Below are 20,928 nucleotides of genomic sequence, written 5' to 3'. Positions count from 1 at the left end.
TTTTTTTTACAGAAGTCGTCCAGTGTCAACGTCCGGATATAATGAAAAAAACTTTCATCTGTTGCTAAGTTACCAATAATTTCCCATACACGCATGCTTACCAACGTCGATAAAAAGCTTCATGGCATGTGTTCGAATATTATTCATTTTCCGGCGTTGTTCAGTTTGTCCCCAGACTGCAGATTCGTACAAAGAATAGCCTGAACCAGCGGTTTAAATCAGAATGTAGAATGCGAAAAGGAATCAATTTTGCGCGTTGAGCGATACAGGCCGTATATTCTGCCTGTTTTGAGGACGTTAAGCTACAAACAAACAAAAACCAGAACAGCTACCTCACTTCCAGTTATAAAAAAAGTCTCATAAATAATTATAACCTTGCAGTAGATGGTGACTAGTATTCAGAAGCAACTATCATTATGCTGTGTCAGGTTTTCCTTTTTCCCTCCTAGGGGTGCCGTCAAATTACGTCCACACACTTCCCATCCCTCGGTCAGACACATAGTTTACACAAGTCACTAGATTTGATGACAAGACACACACACCGGGACGAAGTACATGTAGGTCAACCTTTATTTATCTATTCATTTATAATTTTCTCTTATTAATGTTACGTATACTGACACCAATTCATTATTGGGTAACTTTTGTGCTTTCATTCTTAAAAGATGTAGATTACGTGGCCTATCATCTTCCAAGAAAAAAAATATACATTCGTCACGTTTTTAATCAGTTTCATTATAATGAGGATGACTGTCACACCAACATCAGTGTGTAAGATCCACATTCTGAGAATTATCATTTACCGAGAACTGTGTGGACTTCATGTGCACGTGCATGTTAGCGTTATTAAATCAGGACGGAATGTTTATTTTGCATCTTTCAAAAACAAACGCAAACAAACAAACACAAACAGAACCGTCGTTTGTTACAACGGTATGATAACTTGATAACTTTGCATCGAATACATCAAACTTCAAGGCCTACAAATAGATAGGATATCTCCACCACCCCCATCGTACAGGAAACATTTGATTATTTTATGTATAAATAAAGAAATGGTGAATATCCTCATTTATCTTTATCTCTACTTTTCTAAATATTGTTTAATCATTGTTTTGCTCTTTGTTATTTGAACGATTTTATCTGTGGACAAAATTATCTCTCAGCCCTCAAATGAAGTCATAATCATTCTGGATACACATTGTTTATAATATATATTGACGTAGTGCTATCGAATATTTGTTCCAGTCAGACGATGAACGACCTGAGCTACCTGTCTCGTCCAAACACAGTCAGTTTCCGGTACAAAGCCATAACTGACGTACTGTGGGAAAAGACCGACAAGGCACCCGAAAAGGAAAACTTTATCGAGCGATTTGTGGGATGTGGAAGAAGAACGCTGACAAACAGAGAGCTTCAAAATAGGTCCATAGTGGTAGCAAAGTACCTGACCCTCATAGGAATCATACCAGGGGATAAAGTAGCCATTATTGGGCCCAACTCTATCGAATGGATCATAGCCCAATTTGCAATCTTCTTAACAGGAGCTGTCGCTGTTCAGGTGAACAAAACATCGGAGTCTTTCGCCGAGACTATTAAGTTACTTAAAACTTTAACATGTAAAGTTGTTCTGCTCGACCCTGATTCAGACGAACAGTTCTTATCAGACACGAAGAAGTATATCAACAACAATGAACATAAACAGGATCGACTTACAATTGTTTTACTACAAAAATCAACACTCTCTTCCCTCCCCTCACTGACCGACATCACACTAACAGATTCAGAAGCGTCGATCTCGTTGCCAAGGATACAGCCAGAAAGTAGTGCCTTGATTTATACAACTTCCGGTTCAACTGGAGTTCCAAAATTGGTCGAAATGACTCATATGGCAGTTGTAAATGCTCCCTATAATGCCTTTTTGGGAACGGGAGGAGACTTAACAATCGGCACCTGCTATAACGACTGTTTATTTTCTTGGATAGGGGGCTCGCCAATATTCAATGTCTTAAATGGAAATGCACGAGTGTTTGTAAAGTCTGCAATAAGTCTGAAAAAAGAAAACATCATGGCTGTTTGGGATATCATCATGACGGAACAGTGTTCAAACGCCATATTTTTTCCGCACACTGTCTTAGATTTGATTGAAAAACAGGACGCCATTTTGAAGCTAGGGCATCAGTTATACGCCATTGCAACCGGCGGTCAGACGATCAGCAGCCATCTCTCTGAAATATGCGGGAAACTTACACAGAAGCTTTTTGTAGATTATGGCTCCACGGAAGTCGGAATTGTATCACTAACGGAACTCACACCGGGAATGGAGACTGGATATGTCGGACCTTTGTTTCCAGGATATGAGGTAAAAGTCATAGGGGAGAGCGGCGAAACTCTGAACCGCGGAATTTCGGGTGAAATTCTTATCAGGTCGCCATGGATGTTGAAATCCTACCGTAATTCCGCAAAACTAAACCATGCTTGTTTTGCTAGCGGGGGCTGGTTTCCAACAGGGGATATCGGAGTCATTACAACGAAAAGCAAGTTATTTGTTAAGGGCAAGTCCACTGAAGTGATTAAGCGAGGAGGTGTGAAAGTGTTGGCGAGTGTAGTGGAAACTGTCATTATGAAACTACCGGAAGTAAAAGAAGCTGTTGTACTCTCTGTGCCGGACGTCCGACTGTTTGAGGAAATTTGCGCATGCGTTGTCATGGTAAATAATTCAAATACAACGGAAAATGAACTACATCGAATGTGTAGGATGACCTTAGGAGACAACATGTTGGGTAGTGCTCCGTCCTTCTTCCTACGTTTTAATGAATTCCCAAGACTTCACAACGGCAAGACGGACAAACTGTTTCTAAAACGGCTAGCGATAGACAGATTGAAGCTGACCTGACTGTCTCATAAATAACTATATACAGTGCATGCGTCAGCTAAATGACCTTTTTATGATTTGTTTTAAAATTTCATTCGGAGGAAAATTCACATTATGTTTCAACTGTAAAATTTTGTCATGTTCTATACATTGTTAAAAAACCCTTCATTACTTTTGCACAATCTACGAGAACTGATCTGCACTTTGTTATATCAATAGATAGAATACAACATTGATTATCTGTAATTTTTCATAGCCTAACGAAAATGATTTTTTTTCTGGTTTATCGTCGGTGGAAGGAAATTTATGTTGGATCAAGAATTCATAGATTGAAACACTACTCACAGCCAAGCTAACCGAGCGGTTACCGACTGACACTTTCAGAGATATGAAAACACTAATGAAATCGTTCTGGAACATGCCGTTGAATATCGAATAAACTGTGACGCGTCAACACCATAGGTTGGTGAAATGTAGGAAGGCTGCTATCCAGAAGTGGAAAATTCAGAACGGGGATATTGAAGTCATCACGCCTATCATACAGCTTGATGGAAAGCTGTCCATGTTGAAAAGATCTAGATAACTGGCTGGTGTAGTAGAAGAGTCTGTCGTGTTCTTGATTTTCAATTCTGGTGGTACATTATATACAATAGACATGGTCAATACATCTCTATTATTTGAAAACGTCACTAATATAACTTAAAGTGAAATTTAATGACATTGTGACCTGTTCTGATAAGTTCTTCAATGAATCCGGCCTCGTATGGAAACAAAAGCAAGTTACACTATAGAGGAGACCAGTTATGAAGTTGAACAATGATAAAAGAATTGAGCTAATTCATGATATATATTATCATCATCATCATCATCCCATCACCAAAAGGTTTGGAATTATATAACGCCATATTGTCCCGTAGGTTTCATGTTAACAAACATTCAACAAAAATACAAAAAAAAAAAAAAAAAAAAACCCTCGAAAACAACAGTAACCAAATGCAGATTTAAACATGTGAGAAACTACAAACTTTTAGAAAATTTTAAGGTATTAGAATATTTAATTAATGCACGGTCTTGCTATGATATTGGATATTAGAATATTGATATCAAAATATAAAGATTGCACAAAAGACGCTCAACATCTTTTTTTTTTTTTGCATTCAACAATGAATACAGCTGCACCATACAGTTATTTCGTCCTTCCAGAACTCGTCAGTGACACTGAGGGCCTACGTTTTGATCTAATTTTTTAACACAGTATGCAGTATCATGATTTAACACAATGCAACCGATTGAGTCGGCCAGATTTTTCACCTATAATGTCACGCAGAGATAGAGGGTATATCAACGTGACAATAGAATGTAAAAATGAAGTTGCTTTATTTGTCTCGCTGTTTGAACAATCCTAGTTTATGGGAATTATTTCAAAACAAATGAATCTAAATTATGATATTTATAGAAAGTTCGTATAATTAAAAAAATGCATTGGTGGGATTGGAATTTGAAAAAAAAAACACCGTATTTCCAGCTCTTCATCAAATGTTAGTCATTGCTACTGGTTGTTTCAAACAACAGGCTCTGATAGCTGTGGGAAATTTTATTCATGTTATAATGTTATAACGAGTGTGGAATAAAACATTGCCGTATTTCTTCCACATACTTTACCAATCTCTACCAGAGTTGTCGTTCCTTAGCAATCACAAAACATGTTATTGGGGTACCGCAATGCACTCTGGGATAGATTGATACTTTTCTAGATCTTTTTGAAAAAACCAAGACGTCATTAGAAAACACGGCTACAAGTTGAACGCCATTACAACAGTAGAACAGGCGATCGGCACCATATAATACCACTTTAACAGACATTTTCTGAAAGCTTTTGATAATATATTTCCTTTATGTCAACTCGTTGTGTTACTTTCGCCGTTTTGGAGATTCTCCATACATATGACATGGAGAAGTGACATTATGTATTGACAAAATCGAAATTGGAAGTCTGGAATTATTTTAATCAGCAGGAATATATGTGTATCACATTTATCACATGAAATAGAATGTTTCAGTAAATATATATTACGAGGACTGGTCAGATAATATTTTGTAAAATATTTCAAAATTTTAAGATAAAGGATGAACTTGAATAATGTTTTATGTTACCGAACCATAAAAACGGAAAATCCATACAAATTAATAGTTATCACAAAGTCTTTTTCTATTACATTTTCTCACACCACCACATTAGCCAATCAAATTTGACGTTGCAAAATGACGTCGGTTTTTCTATGTTTTGGGGTGATGGAATAAGGAGATCGGCCAATGAAAATGCTTGTTTCAATTCAACTTGATTGTTATTTTTTCGATGGAAAACACTTTAAAAATATAGTCAGCATAAAGACCACATATTACATAATGGTTGTAAATAATAATAAGAAATAAATATGCCAACAACACGACTGTTATTATGTAGTCTGTTATCGAAGAAACATTTTCTTGTCGCTAAATAGATTATAGGCAATCACAAGACAAACGAAAAAAAAATCTTAATGGTATTTGAACGAACGGATAGATCTTAAAAACCCTAAAAACGATCTTTCCAGGGAAATATATTAATAAAAATAGATTTTACACAGAAACTGTCGAAAAGAACAATGAGAAAACTGTACAATAAAATTATCTAACAGAAAAGATACAGGAAAAACCAGTGGTGTTTTATTATTTTACCTGAATGTGATTTGCCTTTCTAATTTACAAGTCTGATCAGCGTTGCTTGGGGAAAGCCAAATCTGGTTAATATCACTTAAAATTACACAGAAATCTATTTACCTCTTATGTTGTTACAGTTGACAAGTACTTGACCCGGGGACTTGGTTATGGTTATCAGTATTCGCTGAGGACAATTGCATGCAATATGTATTTTGCCCAAATGTAGATATATTCACAGTTATAAAAGGGACATTACCTTTTTGGAGGTTCATATTTGCTCCGCTATATCGATAATATGTTGTCAAAAATAGGGGCGTGGCTTAATTTATATATTTGTATATCTGGTAATTGGTACATAATTAATCATTTACATTGACAAAACAAACAACAAAACAGAGTAAACCATATTGTAAATTGTTGATAGTCAACATACCCTGAAGTGATCGAAAGAAATGTCACAATATTGATGGGTACGTACACTAGACTCATAATTGAATAAATTTCGTAATTTTCATATATCTGAGAGAAGAACGTCAAGTACATGTATATATCATGAACCTTGCAGGTTACGACAAACCTCGGGATTAAAACCCTATCGGTAATCTCAAAGAGAAATATTCTATTTCTGTGTGTGATATGAAGTTGGACGTTTTAAAGCTCGCTAGTTTGCCTGTTGGTTCGTCGTTATTTACCTTGTTCTCATTTGAGAACGTGACATTTCTTACTTGGATTGACCAAAATTTACCTGGTGGGTTTCGTCGAAGAAGCTGAAGACGTTTACTCTTCCTGAACATCTGGTCTCCTTGTACTTTTCTAGCAGTCTCCTAGTAAATCTTTCTTTTGTTCATATTTTGTTTGGATTGTGATTGTGTTGACATGCTGGTATCATTTTAAATACAAGACACGAAAGCACCTTTGGATATAATTTCTGAAAAACAATAGAACCAAATGGATAAATCTGCTTCATACAACTGTTTCATTCTTCCTGGATCAAGCAATCACGCTGAGGGCCTACATTGTCGACGACGCGGAGGCGACTGAAGATAATCGGACCTAATGTCAGGCCCCCTGATTGAGAGTTGTTCTAAGATTTAAAAGAATAAGTCAGCTTTAATATTAACTAATTTCAGAAGAACGTGTGTATTCTGCACCGTGCCACTATTCGATTGAATTGAAATGTGACATGGTGGTTAAAGCATACAGAGGTGACCAAGTGACATAATGTTTTTGACATAATATGTCCCTATTGGTGCAATGTTCCGTTTAAATGACACTTTTATGTGAAACGTCAAGGAACACCATAGTTGATAGCTAATATTGGAGACCTGACCAATTTTTTGAGACCAGGCCATATTTGAGTGCATGCCTTTATCACAGTATTATATACCGTTCACAATGTTTTACCTTAATAAATATCTCGATCCCTGTTGTGAAGGATGTCGTATGATTTCAAAACAAAGAGTTACCTTCCTTGGAGGGAGATGGATCGGAGAGACATCGCTTTGGCAGTTTTAGCTGTAGTGGTGTGTATTCTAGGAGTCGGTGTTATCTACTTACTAGGTAATATCATATTTCATATTTAAATCATTCACGCGCATTTCCTTAACAAACTTCTTAAGTATGGTATCTTTTATAGTATACTGAATATCAAATTTTATACTGCTTTTCCATTTGTGGACTTCCCACAAAATTTTTATATCGATTTTTGCAGGGATTCATTAAAATTATTTGTCCTCTTTAATATTTAAAAATTGTCGTGGAGTTGCGAGTTGATAATTACAATAGTTTATATCATAATTTGGTTTTTGCTTTCTGTTAATTCATAATAAATTATCACAGGGATTTGAATGGTCCATATATTTATTTGACAAGATAGTTTTAAGATTCAGTATGACATAATGAAAGCATAGAACCAACATTTTAAAATATATATTGCATAGAACTTAGTGAAATGAGCATTCATTGAAAATCGTCGACCCTGGGGATATTGCGTGATAACTTTTTAAAATCTCGGTTCATTTTAATGTATATGCGAGCTATAATTTGATTGCCTTCAGCCATCTATAGAAAAATCCTGTTTTTAAAATGAAAATATCAATATGGACTCAAATACCCTACACACCTAAATTTACCTGCACTTGCAGGAAACATTCTAAGGAACAGTGACATCTGGAGTACCCCAAGGATCTTGTCCGGACTAGGATCTTTTCCTTTATATACTTGTTTTTCCTAAATAATTGTTAAATATTACAAACTATTAGAATTATACTTAAAAAATTAACACAAGCCACCAGAGGACTTTTAGGACGTGCCAAGGAAGTCGAAACTAAATCGATACTTTTCATCACAAACATTCGCTGATTAAAAACTGCGATGAAATTGACAATTTTGTGCCTGCAGATACGACATAAGACTGTTCCTGCTGCACACACGACTTGTAAGGGGCAACTAAATTGAGGATATTGCATTTTCTCATTTTTCTGTACTATTTTTCTAACGTCTCCCTTGAACCGCTTCACTTTTGAGCTTTAGCTGAGAGTTCACTTGTGAGGGAGGCTTTAAGTTCTGTCACCAAGTCTCATTGGAGTCTTTAAACAGGGAGTTGCTATTCATATTGTTCACGAATTGTGATAGATCAACCCACGGTACACTAGTCATCAGTTTTATGTGTTCTGATAGAATGTTCTTTTGGGGTTCTTAGTGGGTATACTTCAGTGTGATAGCACTATAAAGACGGAATCACTTACGTAAAATTATAAGGAGACTTTTTAGGAATAAATTATAGCCTCCAGAAAACACACGCATTCAACTTATGTACTAAACTTGTGTAAATTGGATGGATTCCTAAATGACCATAGTTGTTGATCAGATGCTAAGTGTTATATAAAATACATAGCTGTAGGTATCATCACAATGGATAGTCGAGAGCAACGTTGTTTTCTTTACCACTACACCAGATGTATTGTATGAATCGTCCATATTTTACATTACATTTTAGAGAGTGCTGAAGGCTAAGCCACTTCTGTACAATGTCACTGATTGGTGAGATAAACAAAAGATGTTTATCTCAAGATATCCACATCGCCAGGTCCTCCTACGTATCTTTTATACGTGCATTTAGTGCAAAATATGACTGTTTTATTCGCGGATAGAATATCTAATCTGTTTCTTTTTGATATTTCTAAATGAAGAACTCAGACGTTAAATGCATATCATTAAGTTGCGTTTAACAATGATACCGATCTGAAAGATTGCATTTAAAAAACATATTTAAAATCATTGAGACATATGGTATTGGCTTCATATAACCGATAGTCAGTTGATAAATGCTATGTAATAGTACAGAAAGATAAATACTCAGATATATTTGTCATTTATTTATTTACTCTTTAGCAAGAAACAATGTGCCTGACTTTGAAACGATGGAGAACAAACTGAAGAAACAAGAACAAGAACTTCATCAACAACAGGTCTCAATTGTTTTATTTATATGGTGAATCTGTCACATATATGACTATCTATGAATTTACAATATATCAATTGTATCTACAATGTGGTATTTATAATCTATCAATTGTATTTACAATGTGGTATTTATAATTTATCAATTGTACTTACAATGTGGTATTTATAATTTATCAATTGTACTTACAATGTGGTATTTATAATGTATTAATTGTAACTATAATTTTGTAATTACCATGTATCAATTGTATCTACAATGTTTTTATTTAATAATGTATCAATTTATCTACAATAATATACTATACACACAGAGCTCGGAATATGTTTTTATAAGGTATCAATTTTCACTACATGTACAATATGTTTATATATCTTATATGTGCTCAATCTTTTGGTGTCTCTTTCATTTTTTTCACGTAAAACATGTTTTATCGACAGATATGACATCAATATGATAAAAACAGCACGATTATACCGTTGTCAACTTAATATTAATCTAAACTTACATTCAATAAAACTAGGACAAAATTTGAACAAAAGGAAGATTTACACGGAGGCTTCTGAGAAAGTACAAGGACAATAATACCAGGTGTTCCGGAAGTGTGAACGTCTTCTGCTTCATCGACGACACCCGTCATGTAAACCTTGGTCATAATATAAATTTGTTAAACGTACATCGTTACTAGCATTTATTTTATTGTTTTGAATTAACAAAATGAATAAAATAATGATGATACAATAAATAAAATAAAAATTCTAACAACAATTTAGATTGAAATAACATTAACAGGGCTCTTTTTACCTTACAGATGACAATAACAAATTTATATCAGCAGCTGAAACAAACAAAGAAGACGGAAACAAACGGTAGGTTTTACAAATGCTACAAACCAGTACAAAACAAAAATTTCCCATCAACTTCGTGTTAATATTATCTTCATCTTCTAGCAGGTAATACTGATAGATAATACTAAAAAAGGTGCAGTTGATGGTGGCCAAACATTTTAAAATGATACCGATCTACTAGATTCCCTTAAAAAGAGTTCAAAATCAATCCGAATGTATACTCCTCCTCGTACATCAACAAACGTCAAGAATTATAAAGCTATTCAATATAACATGTCAAAAAATACTTGAAATATATATTAATTGTTATTTCACTTTTTTTTCTCGTCAATTAATCTTTAACCGCTATACTCATTTATCGCGATTAGCAATGCATCGGTGTCCTTTAGAACATAGTCGTATACATCAGCGAGTGCAATTTACAGGTCCCGTCAAAATCGATTATTTCAAATGAAATTTTTAACTCATGTGATTAATTACATTCATTGGTTTTAAACTGCCCCGCGAGATCAAGAGATGAGATCAGTAAGTATTTGTGTTATATCAGGTTGTATTTTCACATCTAGAAAAGACGAGATCGACTTCAAAATACTTATGCATTAGCATAAATAGCATATTTCAGTAGTTCACACCGACATGCCGAAAAGTGTGCGTTGTCAAGGATACAAAACTAAAGAGGTATTTTATTCGATAGATTATCTGAGGAAATAATATATATATGTATATATATATATATAGAAAATAACATTAACAAAATCATTGTCAAATTCATTATTTCCTTGCACAAAATAAGATTGTTTTTGATTTGGGTTTGTGTGCAAAACAAAAACAACGATGAACGATTGAAAAGTTTGTGCAAAAGACACTCAAGTGAGTAACTCCTTTTAATAAAAATTTCGAACAAGATGCAGTAGAGTCAAATAAGGAAGTAAACTGCGCCATATACCTGTTTTGTCCTTCTAGGTTTCGGCTGTGGTGTTTAGGTCGAAATTTTGAGGAATTCTTAGAAATGACTTTGGGAACTCGATTCAAAGAAATGTCAACATCAAAATGGGGAGGTACACTAGCGATATGATGCACCTCCCCAATTAGATATTTCTTTGGATCCAGTTTCCATAGTCACATCTAAGAACAAAGGTCGTAATCTGATAATTTTACATATTCTGTTACAGTCGTTTAGTGATTAATACTTTTATGACAAAGACTGTACAGATCAATGACTGATTTAATACTGACACAAAATCAGCTGAAAAAATGACAAAGACTGCACAGATCAATGACTGATTTAATACTGACACAAAATCAGCTGAAAAAATGACAAAGACTGCACAGATCAATGACTGATTTAATACTGACACAAAATCAGCTGAAAAATGACAAAGACTGCACAGATCAATGACTGATTTAATACTGACACAAAATCAGCTGAAAAATGACAAAGACTGCACAGATCAATGACTGATTTAATACTGACACAAAATCAGCTGAAAAAATGACAAAGACTGCACAGATCAATGACTGATTTAATACTGACACAAAATCAGCTGAAAAAATGACAAAGACTGCACAGATCAATGACTGATTTAATACTGACACAAAATCAGCTGAAAAATGACAAAGACTGCACAGATCAATGACTGATTTAATACTGACACAAAATCAGCTGAAAAAATGACAAAGAATATGATTTTACTTCTGTCTGGTATGGAAATGTAAATCCACATAAAGACATTTATGATTTTGTAAGCAGGACGATATTCCTTAATAATAGTTTGTAAATAGTGCGTAAATTGTGAATTCCAATGTCCACAATATATTAATATATATCATATATAAGTCATTTTGCATTTATACAACAATTTAAAAAAAAATTAAAAAATTAAAAAAGAAATTTAATTATTGTTTATTTGACATGAATGTAATGTACTATGGGATATCTTTAATCCATTATTTTTTATACCGTCCAGAGACAAGTGTTCCGCCAGATCTCGATAAGATGGAAAATACACTGAGAAACCAACAGAAATTACTGGATCAACAACAGGTACGCTTCTCTTTTCAACCCTGACAGTCCTAGTTGTCTATATCACGATACAATCAATGTGCACTGAAAACGACCGAAAAACAATGAAAAAAGACATGTTAACAGATAGAAACAAAAAACTCACATGTTAACAGATAGAAACAAAGAAAAAACTCACATGTTAACAGAAAGACACAAAAAAAACCCACATGTTAACAGAAAGAAACAAAGAAAAACACATGTAAACAGATAGCAACAAAGGAAAAAAACTCATGTTAACAGAATCCAAAGTCAATCTCAAAGTCGATTAAACAAAAGGTAAACAGTTTACAAAAAGACCTATGAAAACGCACATGGTGAATAAGATAATGTGCTCTGGAAAGGTAAAGACATTACCCCCAGAAATGTATTATTAAAACAATTTTTGCATGGTATTATAAAGATATGTTCTAATCTTTTCTTGTTTTATGTTTTATATTTCTTTTGGAAAAAAAGTAAATAAAAATAAACCTGCTAGTTTGTAGGATAAATGTTTGGTAATGCTTTTCCTTTTCAGGAGAGGATATTGGTCCTACAACAGCAAGCCAAGACCAGAAATGGTAATAAGTTTTCATGGTCAACTGAAACTTGTTAGTACTGTAAAATATTTAATTTCCGTCAGCCTTTTATTTTCGCTAAATTCACGGGTACTCTTAATTCATGAGTTTGTATGTCCTTGAAGTGTTACAATTTGTAAAACCATATTCAGCGGGATATGTCTTTTCACGAAAGCGAGTGTCTACGAAATATAATTGTTTTGAAAAACCACGGAAATGAAGTCCCACGAAAATATATGACTTCATAGTATGATTTATAAAAGTTACATCAGATATCTATTTATTTTTTGGTACAATGTATCACAATATATTTACAAAAATAGATGTTACCCATCACGAAATTATTCATTTAGATATGTTTTAATACATGCATAATTTCTTTTAGGTGTGGTGTACATCCGATGGGGAAGGAAAACTTGCCCTGGAAACGAAACTGAATTGGTTTACTCAGGTACAAATCAAAACAAATTGTATAGATGAAAATGAAATCCTTCAAAATATTCCAATATTATTACATTGAAACTGATTCATAATACGTAATCCTCTTTAGCATTTCTCGTAAAGCGTTTTAAACAGTGAAATTTAAATCAAATGTTGTTATATATACTCTTTAAAATAAAAAAAAGTTAATTATCTGATATAACATAGCTTTGAACTTATACTTAAAAATCTTCTGAGGTGAACACTTGAATCATGCATGCCTATATTGTTTATAGTTAATAATCTTATATTAAATAGGTTCGAACTTGTAAATCTTCTGAAAACTTGGATCATGCATGCCTAGAGATTATAATGGAAGTGTCTAATTTGAGAAATATACAATCAGTACAAAGAAAATACGATTGTAGCCATATTTACAGTCATTATTTGATTAAACAAGAGATGTTTTAATTTACTTAATTTTCTTACCTTCAGTTAACTAGGATTGCTATGGTGGGTGTCGTATATGAAGCAGAATACGTTTATTCTTTCGAAACACCTTATGCCTTTGTTGCTTTTTCAAGGTCCTCTGTATATCTCTCTTATTGATATGTTAACCTCGTTTATTGAATTTAGGTTTGAGTTAAGGTTCTGTTGAAATTTCGGTATTTTCTGTCTTGTTTTTTAAATAAGTATACCTACTGTGCTGTCATAATTGTCTGTATATCGTTTGTGCAGGCTATGCTGGCGGATCGCATTATTCCAATAAAGGCGCTGCTGCCGAGTATGTATGTCTTCCTCCTGACCCGTCCTGGGGCCCAAAACAAGATATTAGAGCTCAACAACCAGGCTTTATGTATGGCGCTGAATACGAAGATGATATCCTATTCGACGTAAAAGACAGAAACAGAGATGTTCCCTGTGCTGTTTGTCGAAGTGGCAGTCAGTCAACTTCAATCATGATTCCAGCGCGCACCACCTGCTACCCCGGATGGGAGGAAGCATATCATGGATACCTAGCTTCCGGTTACTATAACCAGCCAGCCGCGTCACAGTACGTTTGTGTAGACCGACAGCCACAGACGCTAAACGGTGGCGGAAGTAGTAATGATGATGGTAAACTATTCTTCCAAGTACGAGCAAAGTGTGGCTCTTTAAAATGTCCACCATATGAAGATGATAAAGTACTGTCATGTGTTGTATGTATTAAATAGCAGCATCCCTTGAAACATGAAATCGACATGCGACTCGGTAGATCTACTTAAGTTTATACCCGTACCCATAATTAACACACAGGAATAAAATGTGAAACGACTATCAAAACCAACTCTGTTCGAAACTCACAAAGTGAATATTTTTTGAAAGAAAAAAGCTACCGTTTTTATTTTCTTTTATTCATTTATTATTACATAATAAAAATAACATTTTATTTGATTTTAAGACGAAGAAGAGCAATTGTTTTCAAATGAAACACATTTTATTTTGTGAATCAAATCACTCTGATGGGATGGGATGAAGCAGCTTCAGTAAAGACGTACTACATTACCTAATCTAACAACAACTTAGAAATATGTATGAGATTTGTTTGCTTTAAAGATATATATTTATGTAATTACAATAATTACTAGTTATGACTGAAATAATTTGTGTTTATCTAACTGATATTAAACATGTTTGCTATGATAAATAAAATATGATTTGATTGTATCTTACAATATGTAACACATGTACTTACCATTCTTATGCAATTATTATATATATGAAAAATACGAAGTGTGCTGTATTATGGGGCTAGTATTCCTTAACGTTTAATATAGACATTTGTTCCGATTTTTTTTTATTTCCACAGTCGCCTCCTAGTTTAAACTTTAAGGCTCACTGACGAAACATCTTTGTGATGCAGATTAATTAATTGTTTGGATCTACTTTATCCAAATTTGTATTCATGGTGTTATTCATTTACATGTATATAACGCCCACAAAGTTAAATAGAGAACTTGTAACCATCTCTCACAAAACTCGCAATCGATGAAGGACCTGTATTCAGTTTTCGTCTTATCATAAAGGGGCATCTTCAATTTGCACCTCTCTGAAATCTACAGTATGACGTTTCTTTCAATCATTGGTAAAGATACTTATAGAAACTTGTAATTGGACAATCTATTTTCAATCAGCACTTAGCTTGACTTTCAAAATCACTTCAATCTTTAACTTAAATTGGGGCAAATTTCTTTATTATTGTTTAGTAACAACTTCAATACCAAAGTGAGTTGATCTATTTAATCTATTCTGCTGGGAAATCGCATCAAAAACTCGAGCTTTCTGATGAATTTATTCTTGTCAACAACACAGTATGTCTAAGGTGTTTAAATACACTCTTCTCTGCCAACATGGTAGCTTTTATACGAATGTATTTTACCTTAACTTCGCAACTTAATATTCTCATTAGATTACTCAATCTCCGAAGAAATCTACAAGGTATACGGAAGTCAACATTGTTTTCTATTTCATTTTGAATTATATGTTCTTCTATTTTCGGAGTGTTTATACTATTCATAAAAAAAGAGAAACAGACAGCCTAGAAAATGGATTATTTTACAATGTACATTGTTTAATAACATACATTCTACCAATATTTTTAATTAGGGTAAATAATATCAAATCCCTGACACACTTATTTCTTATGCGTAACATGCACTGTTGTTCGTGAATGGAGCCATGATTCAGCGAGACGGGATTAGAAGCTGAGTTGACTTAAATATTATGTAATAAAAAAGTTGGTAACCTTGAATTGCATCGAATTATTATGTATATATAAACGAACGATATATCGCCTTTTTATAGAGAAAGATACCAATGTAGAGTACTGAAGGAGATTGTTAGACAGAGAATAAATCAGTGTTTACTCTCTGTAAGTTGACAAAACTTCTTGTCATCAAGAACTTATTAAAATTCAAATATTGTTCGCTAGTATATCACTGGTGAAAACGAAGACGACAGGACATGATGGACTAAATTCAGCCCCCGCAAACACTTTAATCACTTTGACTGGAACTTTTTTCAGTCACCTTTGTTTCATTTTTTGCATCTGAAATTATTTATAGATTCTGATATAAGATGTCTGTTCCGCTTTTAATATGTCTCCAATACACTTCATCGTTATATATATCGAATCCTCATTAATCTGGTTGTGTCAGTATCAGACCATCACTATACTCATTGTCACAGTATATAATTATCTCTAAACCAGTTGTAGAAGTTTAGTATTAGCCACTTATCATTTGAGAATACATTAACCGTCACCTTAATTGGCACATTTTGCAGAGACGACAGAAAATCGGATTAAAATAATAAAAAAAACAAAACAACATTTGCACGGATACCTTCGAAAAAGATCAAGAAGAATACAGGTCTTCTGTTGCTTCGCTAACAAAGTTTTCCATGAAGACCTTGGCATTGAAGTTAATTTATATCGCCTTCGAATGGTTAACATTAGGGAAACAACTTATAATATTTATATGCATTGGACGAACTGGCTGAATTTCATATCGAAAAATGAGAATAAACTGTTCTTCATTGCGACGAAGGTGGGAACCACATACTGCCCCAAGTCTGCACAAGTTTGCATCCAGGTTGATCAAGGAGGTAAGCTATCCATTAGGGATAAAATGATACAATAGCGGAAACAAATTTCCCCCACAAGTTAATGCTAACTGAAAGCAAATGAGAACGTTCCACAAGTTAGTCATTACTAACCAGGTTATCAGTCACCACTAACCTGGTTAGAAATTAAAACGCCCCATAAGTTTGTCATTACTTACTAGGTTATCACAGTCAACATGAACATGGCATATTTCATAAAGATAAGAATATTTCTTTAACGTACAGAGGAAAAACAACAGGGCTTGAATTTCCTTCCTGCATGACATCTTTTTTGTAGTGATAATTTGGATTATACAACACTGTACATTCTTACGAGGTTTGTCCGTACACATACACACGTATAGAAATATCATATTTGCAGACAATCAAAGGGAAATTACTGTTAGAGATACATTCATGGACTGTAAAATCTGTCGGATAGTCATCTATCAATCAGATGTTTTCAAATATATTGTTTTGAAAGAAGTTTCACTATGTTTATTATATCGTGGCAAAGATAATTTTACCTATATTATTCATTAACATGGTAGGTACAGTCTACAGATTTCCTTTATCATAAGAAGGAAAATCTTTGGGGCTGCCAGAGCATTAATCATGATATCAAATGAAGCTTTTTTCCAATAAAGATATGAAGACATATAAAATAAGCGGTGTTTTGGCGAGGGTGAAGGAAGACAAAAGTGGCGATTCTTTGGCAAGGGCAAACTATGAACAGAAGAAAGATTTACACGGAGACACATGAAAAAGGGCAAGGACTTTAAGACCAGGTGTACTGAAGAGTAAGTGTCTTTTTCTTCATCGAGGACACCGCCATGTAAACCTTGGTTAAAGTTGTGTATGTTTCAATGTATGTTCTGTAAAATGTGGATAAAATAACAAGTAGTCTTAAAGCAGAGGCAAAAATAAAAGAAATAATAATAATTAAAAAAAAAATAAATAAAAAAATAAGAATTTAAAGAAAAATAAATAAAAAATAAATAAACAAAATAAAATAAAAAAAAGAATAAATTAAAAAAAAAGAAACAACAAACAAACAAAAACAAATAAAGCAAAAATGAGCAAAATAAAGAAAAAAAACTAACTAAAATACTAATTAAAAAAACCCCCAAAACAACCAAAACAAAACAAAAACAAAACAAAAAACACAATATTAATCAACGTTAAGGGCATATTCTTTTACTCATTATCATGTTGACTTCTCAGGAAACGGCTCAAATACATGTCACAGCATTATGAACAATTTAAAAAACAATTAAAGCAACATTTCCTACATTCAAGAAAGCTAAACGACATTAAAATAATCTGAATCGTTCATCATTTTTTCGTTAATCTAATTATGAAACTGTTGTAAATACTAATGATGATAATGAATAATTAACTACACACCTTATTCGTCTGTGGTGGTGCTATATATCTATATAAATTAGCCTTGCTAATGAATGGCTTTAATGCGTATCCCATTAACCTCTAGTTGCTTAGTTCTATGTAGGTCGTACAATAGGCGCCACCTTCGCCACTCGGGCGTTACATTAGCTGGCCAAACACCATACCACCGATTCTAACCAGAAGGTAAGTATCTCTTTGCTAGTACTTGGTTTCCAACTTTTCCAAATTGTTACTTCCATGTGTTATACATATTCTTAGCTTCGTGTTTGTTCATTTTCTGACTTGTTTTAATTCTGAAAGTTTATTTTTTCTTTTCACATGATAAATATTTCATTATAATACACATTAAAAAAATCTTTTGAAAACAAAATCGTAAAATAAACAAAAATGTATTGTGAAACTTTGTTATTCATTTTGGAAAGCCATTCAAACATATTCAAAATATGCTTTCTCATTTATATAAGCCTCCGAAATTCATAATAGGCTTTCCCATTTATATAACCTTTTACAATCATAATACGCTTTCATATTTATATCTGCCTCTAATATTCATAATACGCTTTCCAATTAATATAAGCCTCTGACATTCATAATATGCTTTCTCATTTATATAAGCTTCCGTTATTAATTATACGCTTTCCCGTTTATATAAGCCTCCAATATTCATCATACACTTTCCCATTTATTTATGCCTCCGATACTCATAACATCCTTTCTCTTATGAGCTTGCATTCTAGAATGACGATATTGTATATTTTTGCCTTTTTATAATCTCATTCACTTCAAATCTTAAGACACTAAACGAACAGATTTTATGTTTGTTTTTAGAAGAAAAAGTATTTTGTTCCCAAAAGTGGGGTAATTCTATCCCTACGACTTTTATAATATGATAACAAAATAAAAATAATATTAAAAAATCACCATTAACACCATTTGATACATTTAAACGAATAAAGGAGGAAAAAGAAATAGGCTATAAATTATGCAAAAAAAAGGAGACACTTACTCTTCAGGAACACATGGTCTTATTCTCCTTGTACTTTTTCAGGAGTGTCGTGTAACACTTTTTTTGTTCATATTTTGACCTAGTTCTATTGAATTTGTGTCTGATTATGATACTGTTTGCATATTGGCGTTTTATTGTATTTATTCTCAAACAGATGAGAAAACTCGCCATTTAACAATATCATCCCTATAGATATTTTCCAATGTTATTGCGACATAAGGTGTAAACATGTAATATATAGCACATGTTCATTAATATGATAGATAAGCTTAATTTAAATGCTCGCCATGACAAAACGATTAGTTCATAAGGTAATTTGTAGAATACGTGATAGAACGAAGGTCATTTGCTAGCTATCCACTACGATAGTGTGTCGTGATTAAGGAAACTCACCTGCCACTGAACCTTTCCTTTGTCATCACCACTCAATGATGATCATGACTATTGTTGATATTGACGATAAGGAAACTCCCTAAAACAGAATTAGAACATTCAGTTCACTTCAAACTTACAACCCTGCTGATATCAACATTGTTTATACGTCACCAAAATTTTACGACTTTCTTCTTTCATATTTATAAGAAATCAACATGTTATTTAGTTTAACCTTAATTTGTGTAATAGTATAATGAAGATAATAAATGAGTTCTCAAATAGGAAAAATCTTTATTCCTTCCAAAATTGTTTTCGAGTCAGTTAACCTTCAACCTAAGAACTTTTGTATTTTGTAGCTTCGTTATGGCACGTGGTCCATTTTATCCTATTGGCAACTATGTGATACGTTTGTGCTTAGCATGGTCTCTTTGCTGCAGCTTTCACACTGACGAAAGGGCGAAAAGAAATGTATATTTCATTAGTATAATTCGATATTCACTTGTATGTCTTGGTGATCACTTGATGAATTCGTATTGCATCTAATGCTTTCGGTTAGCTATAGAATAGACGTTCTTATAACACAACCAGTAGAATATTAGAGTGTGACATGTGACGGTCACCTAGCACCTTCTATCATATATCTATAATTTGATACAGGAGTTTTAACGATAATATGAAAAGGATAGCAAATTATGCACATACTTAACCTCCAATGTTTTGTTTGTGTATATTATTTGTTTTTAATTATCTCCTTTATTTCTATATAAAATATCTTAAGTAAAAAAAAGTTTTTTCTATATCACGTGTTCTGAGTTGAAGAAAGTCCTTACTTCTTTATAAAATGTCTCATTCTAATTAAAAGAAAAAAACACTAAATCAAAGGCCGACATCTTTTGTCGAAGGATAGCTCATACATCCTCCACCATGGTAACCGATTTACTAAATCGCATTGGAAATTATATTGGATTATATGCTCACTTAGGGTATACCCAATCCTCTTAAAACTGGAAAGCCACACCCCTGTACAATTCTATCGGGATCAACAATATTGATAAATATCTTAAAACTGGACAGTCTCACTCCTGTACAATTCTATCGGGATCAACAACGAAAATCAATATTGATAAATATCTTAAAGCTGGGCAGTCTCACTCCTGTACAATTCTAACGGGATCAACAACGAAAATCAACATTGATAAATATCTCAAAATGTCATATAATATGTTAATTTTTATATCTGAATAATGATCGAAAATAAAACAATAACATTAGTCCAGTTGCTATATCTAATCACTCCAGATTTCATGATATAAGAAAAAAAATCGAAAGGTAAACAAAGCTGGGCACAAATGGAACACGGGCGCAAAATTAACTCATTTGAGTACAATGTTTACCAGAACGGAAAATTGTAATACTAGCACAACTTTTAACTTAAAGATTTAACCATCAATAATAAGATATTCTAAAAAATGAATATATTAAGCAAATAACACGTCATGGTATTATTGGGTACATTTAATCAAGTGATAAAAAATATTATTTCCATTTCTGGGTCCGGAAAGTGTTGAATTAT

General features: G+C 33.2%; 2 protein-coding genes across 2 annotated transcripts; both read left to right on the top strand.

Moving 5' to 3' along the window:
* Positions 1 to 1,255: 1,255 nt before the first annotated feature.
* Positions 1,256 to 2,896, top strand: LOC132563893 (medium-chain acyl-CoA ligase ACSF2, mitochondrial-like). The gene has a single exon (XM_060228656.1). It carries the CDS (start codon positions 1,256 to 1,258, stop codon positions 2,894 to 2,896), a length of 1,641 nt encoding a protein of 546 aa, XP_060084639.1.
* Positions 2,897 to 8,997: 6,101 nt separating this feature from the next.
* LOC132563883 (short-chain collagen C4-like) lies at positions 8,998 to 14,099 on the top strand. Its single transcript, XM_060228647.1, is given in 6 exon segments — positions 8,998 to 9,045; positions 9,850 to 9,907; positions 11,910 to 11,930; positions 12,891 to 12,956; positions 13,664 to 14,041; positions 14,044 to 14,099. Coding segments are annotated over 6 exon segments (627 nt in total).
* The last annotated feature ends 6,829 nt before the right edge of the window (positions 14,100 to 20,928 follow it).

The sequence above is a fragment of the Ylistrum balloti genome, unplaced genomic scaffold (assembly GCF_031769215.1).
Source record: "Ylistrum balloti isolate Yb309-2 unplaced genomic scaffold, AGI_CSIRO_Ybal_v1 Utg369676, whole genome shotgun sequence".
NCBI classification, from domain to species: Eukaryota; Metazoa; Mollusca; class Bivalvia; order Pectinida; family Pectinidae; genus Ylistrum; species Ylistrum balloti.
Note: the sequence above shows the minus strand (reverse complement) of the source record. Positions and strands in the feature narration are given on the sequence as shown.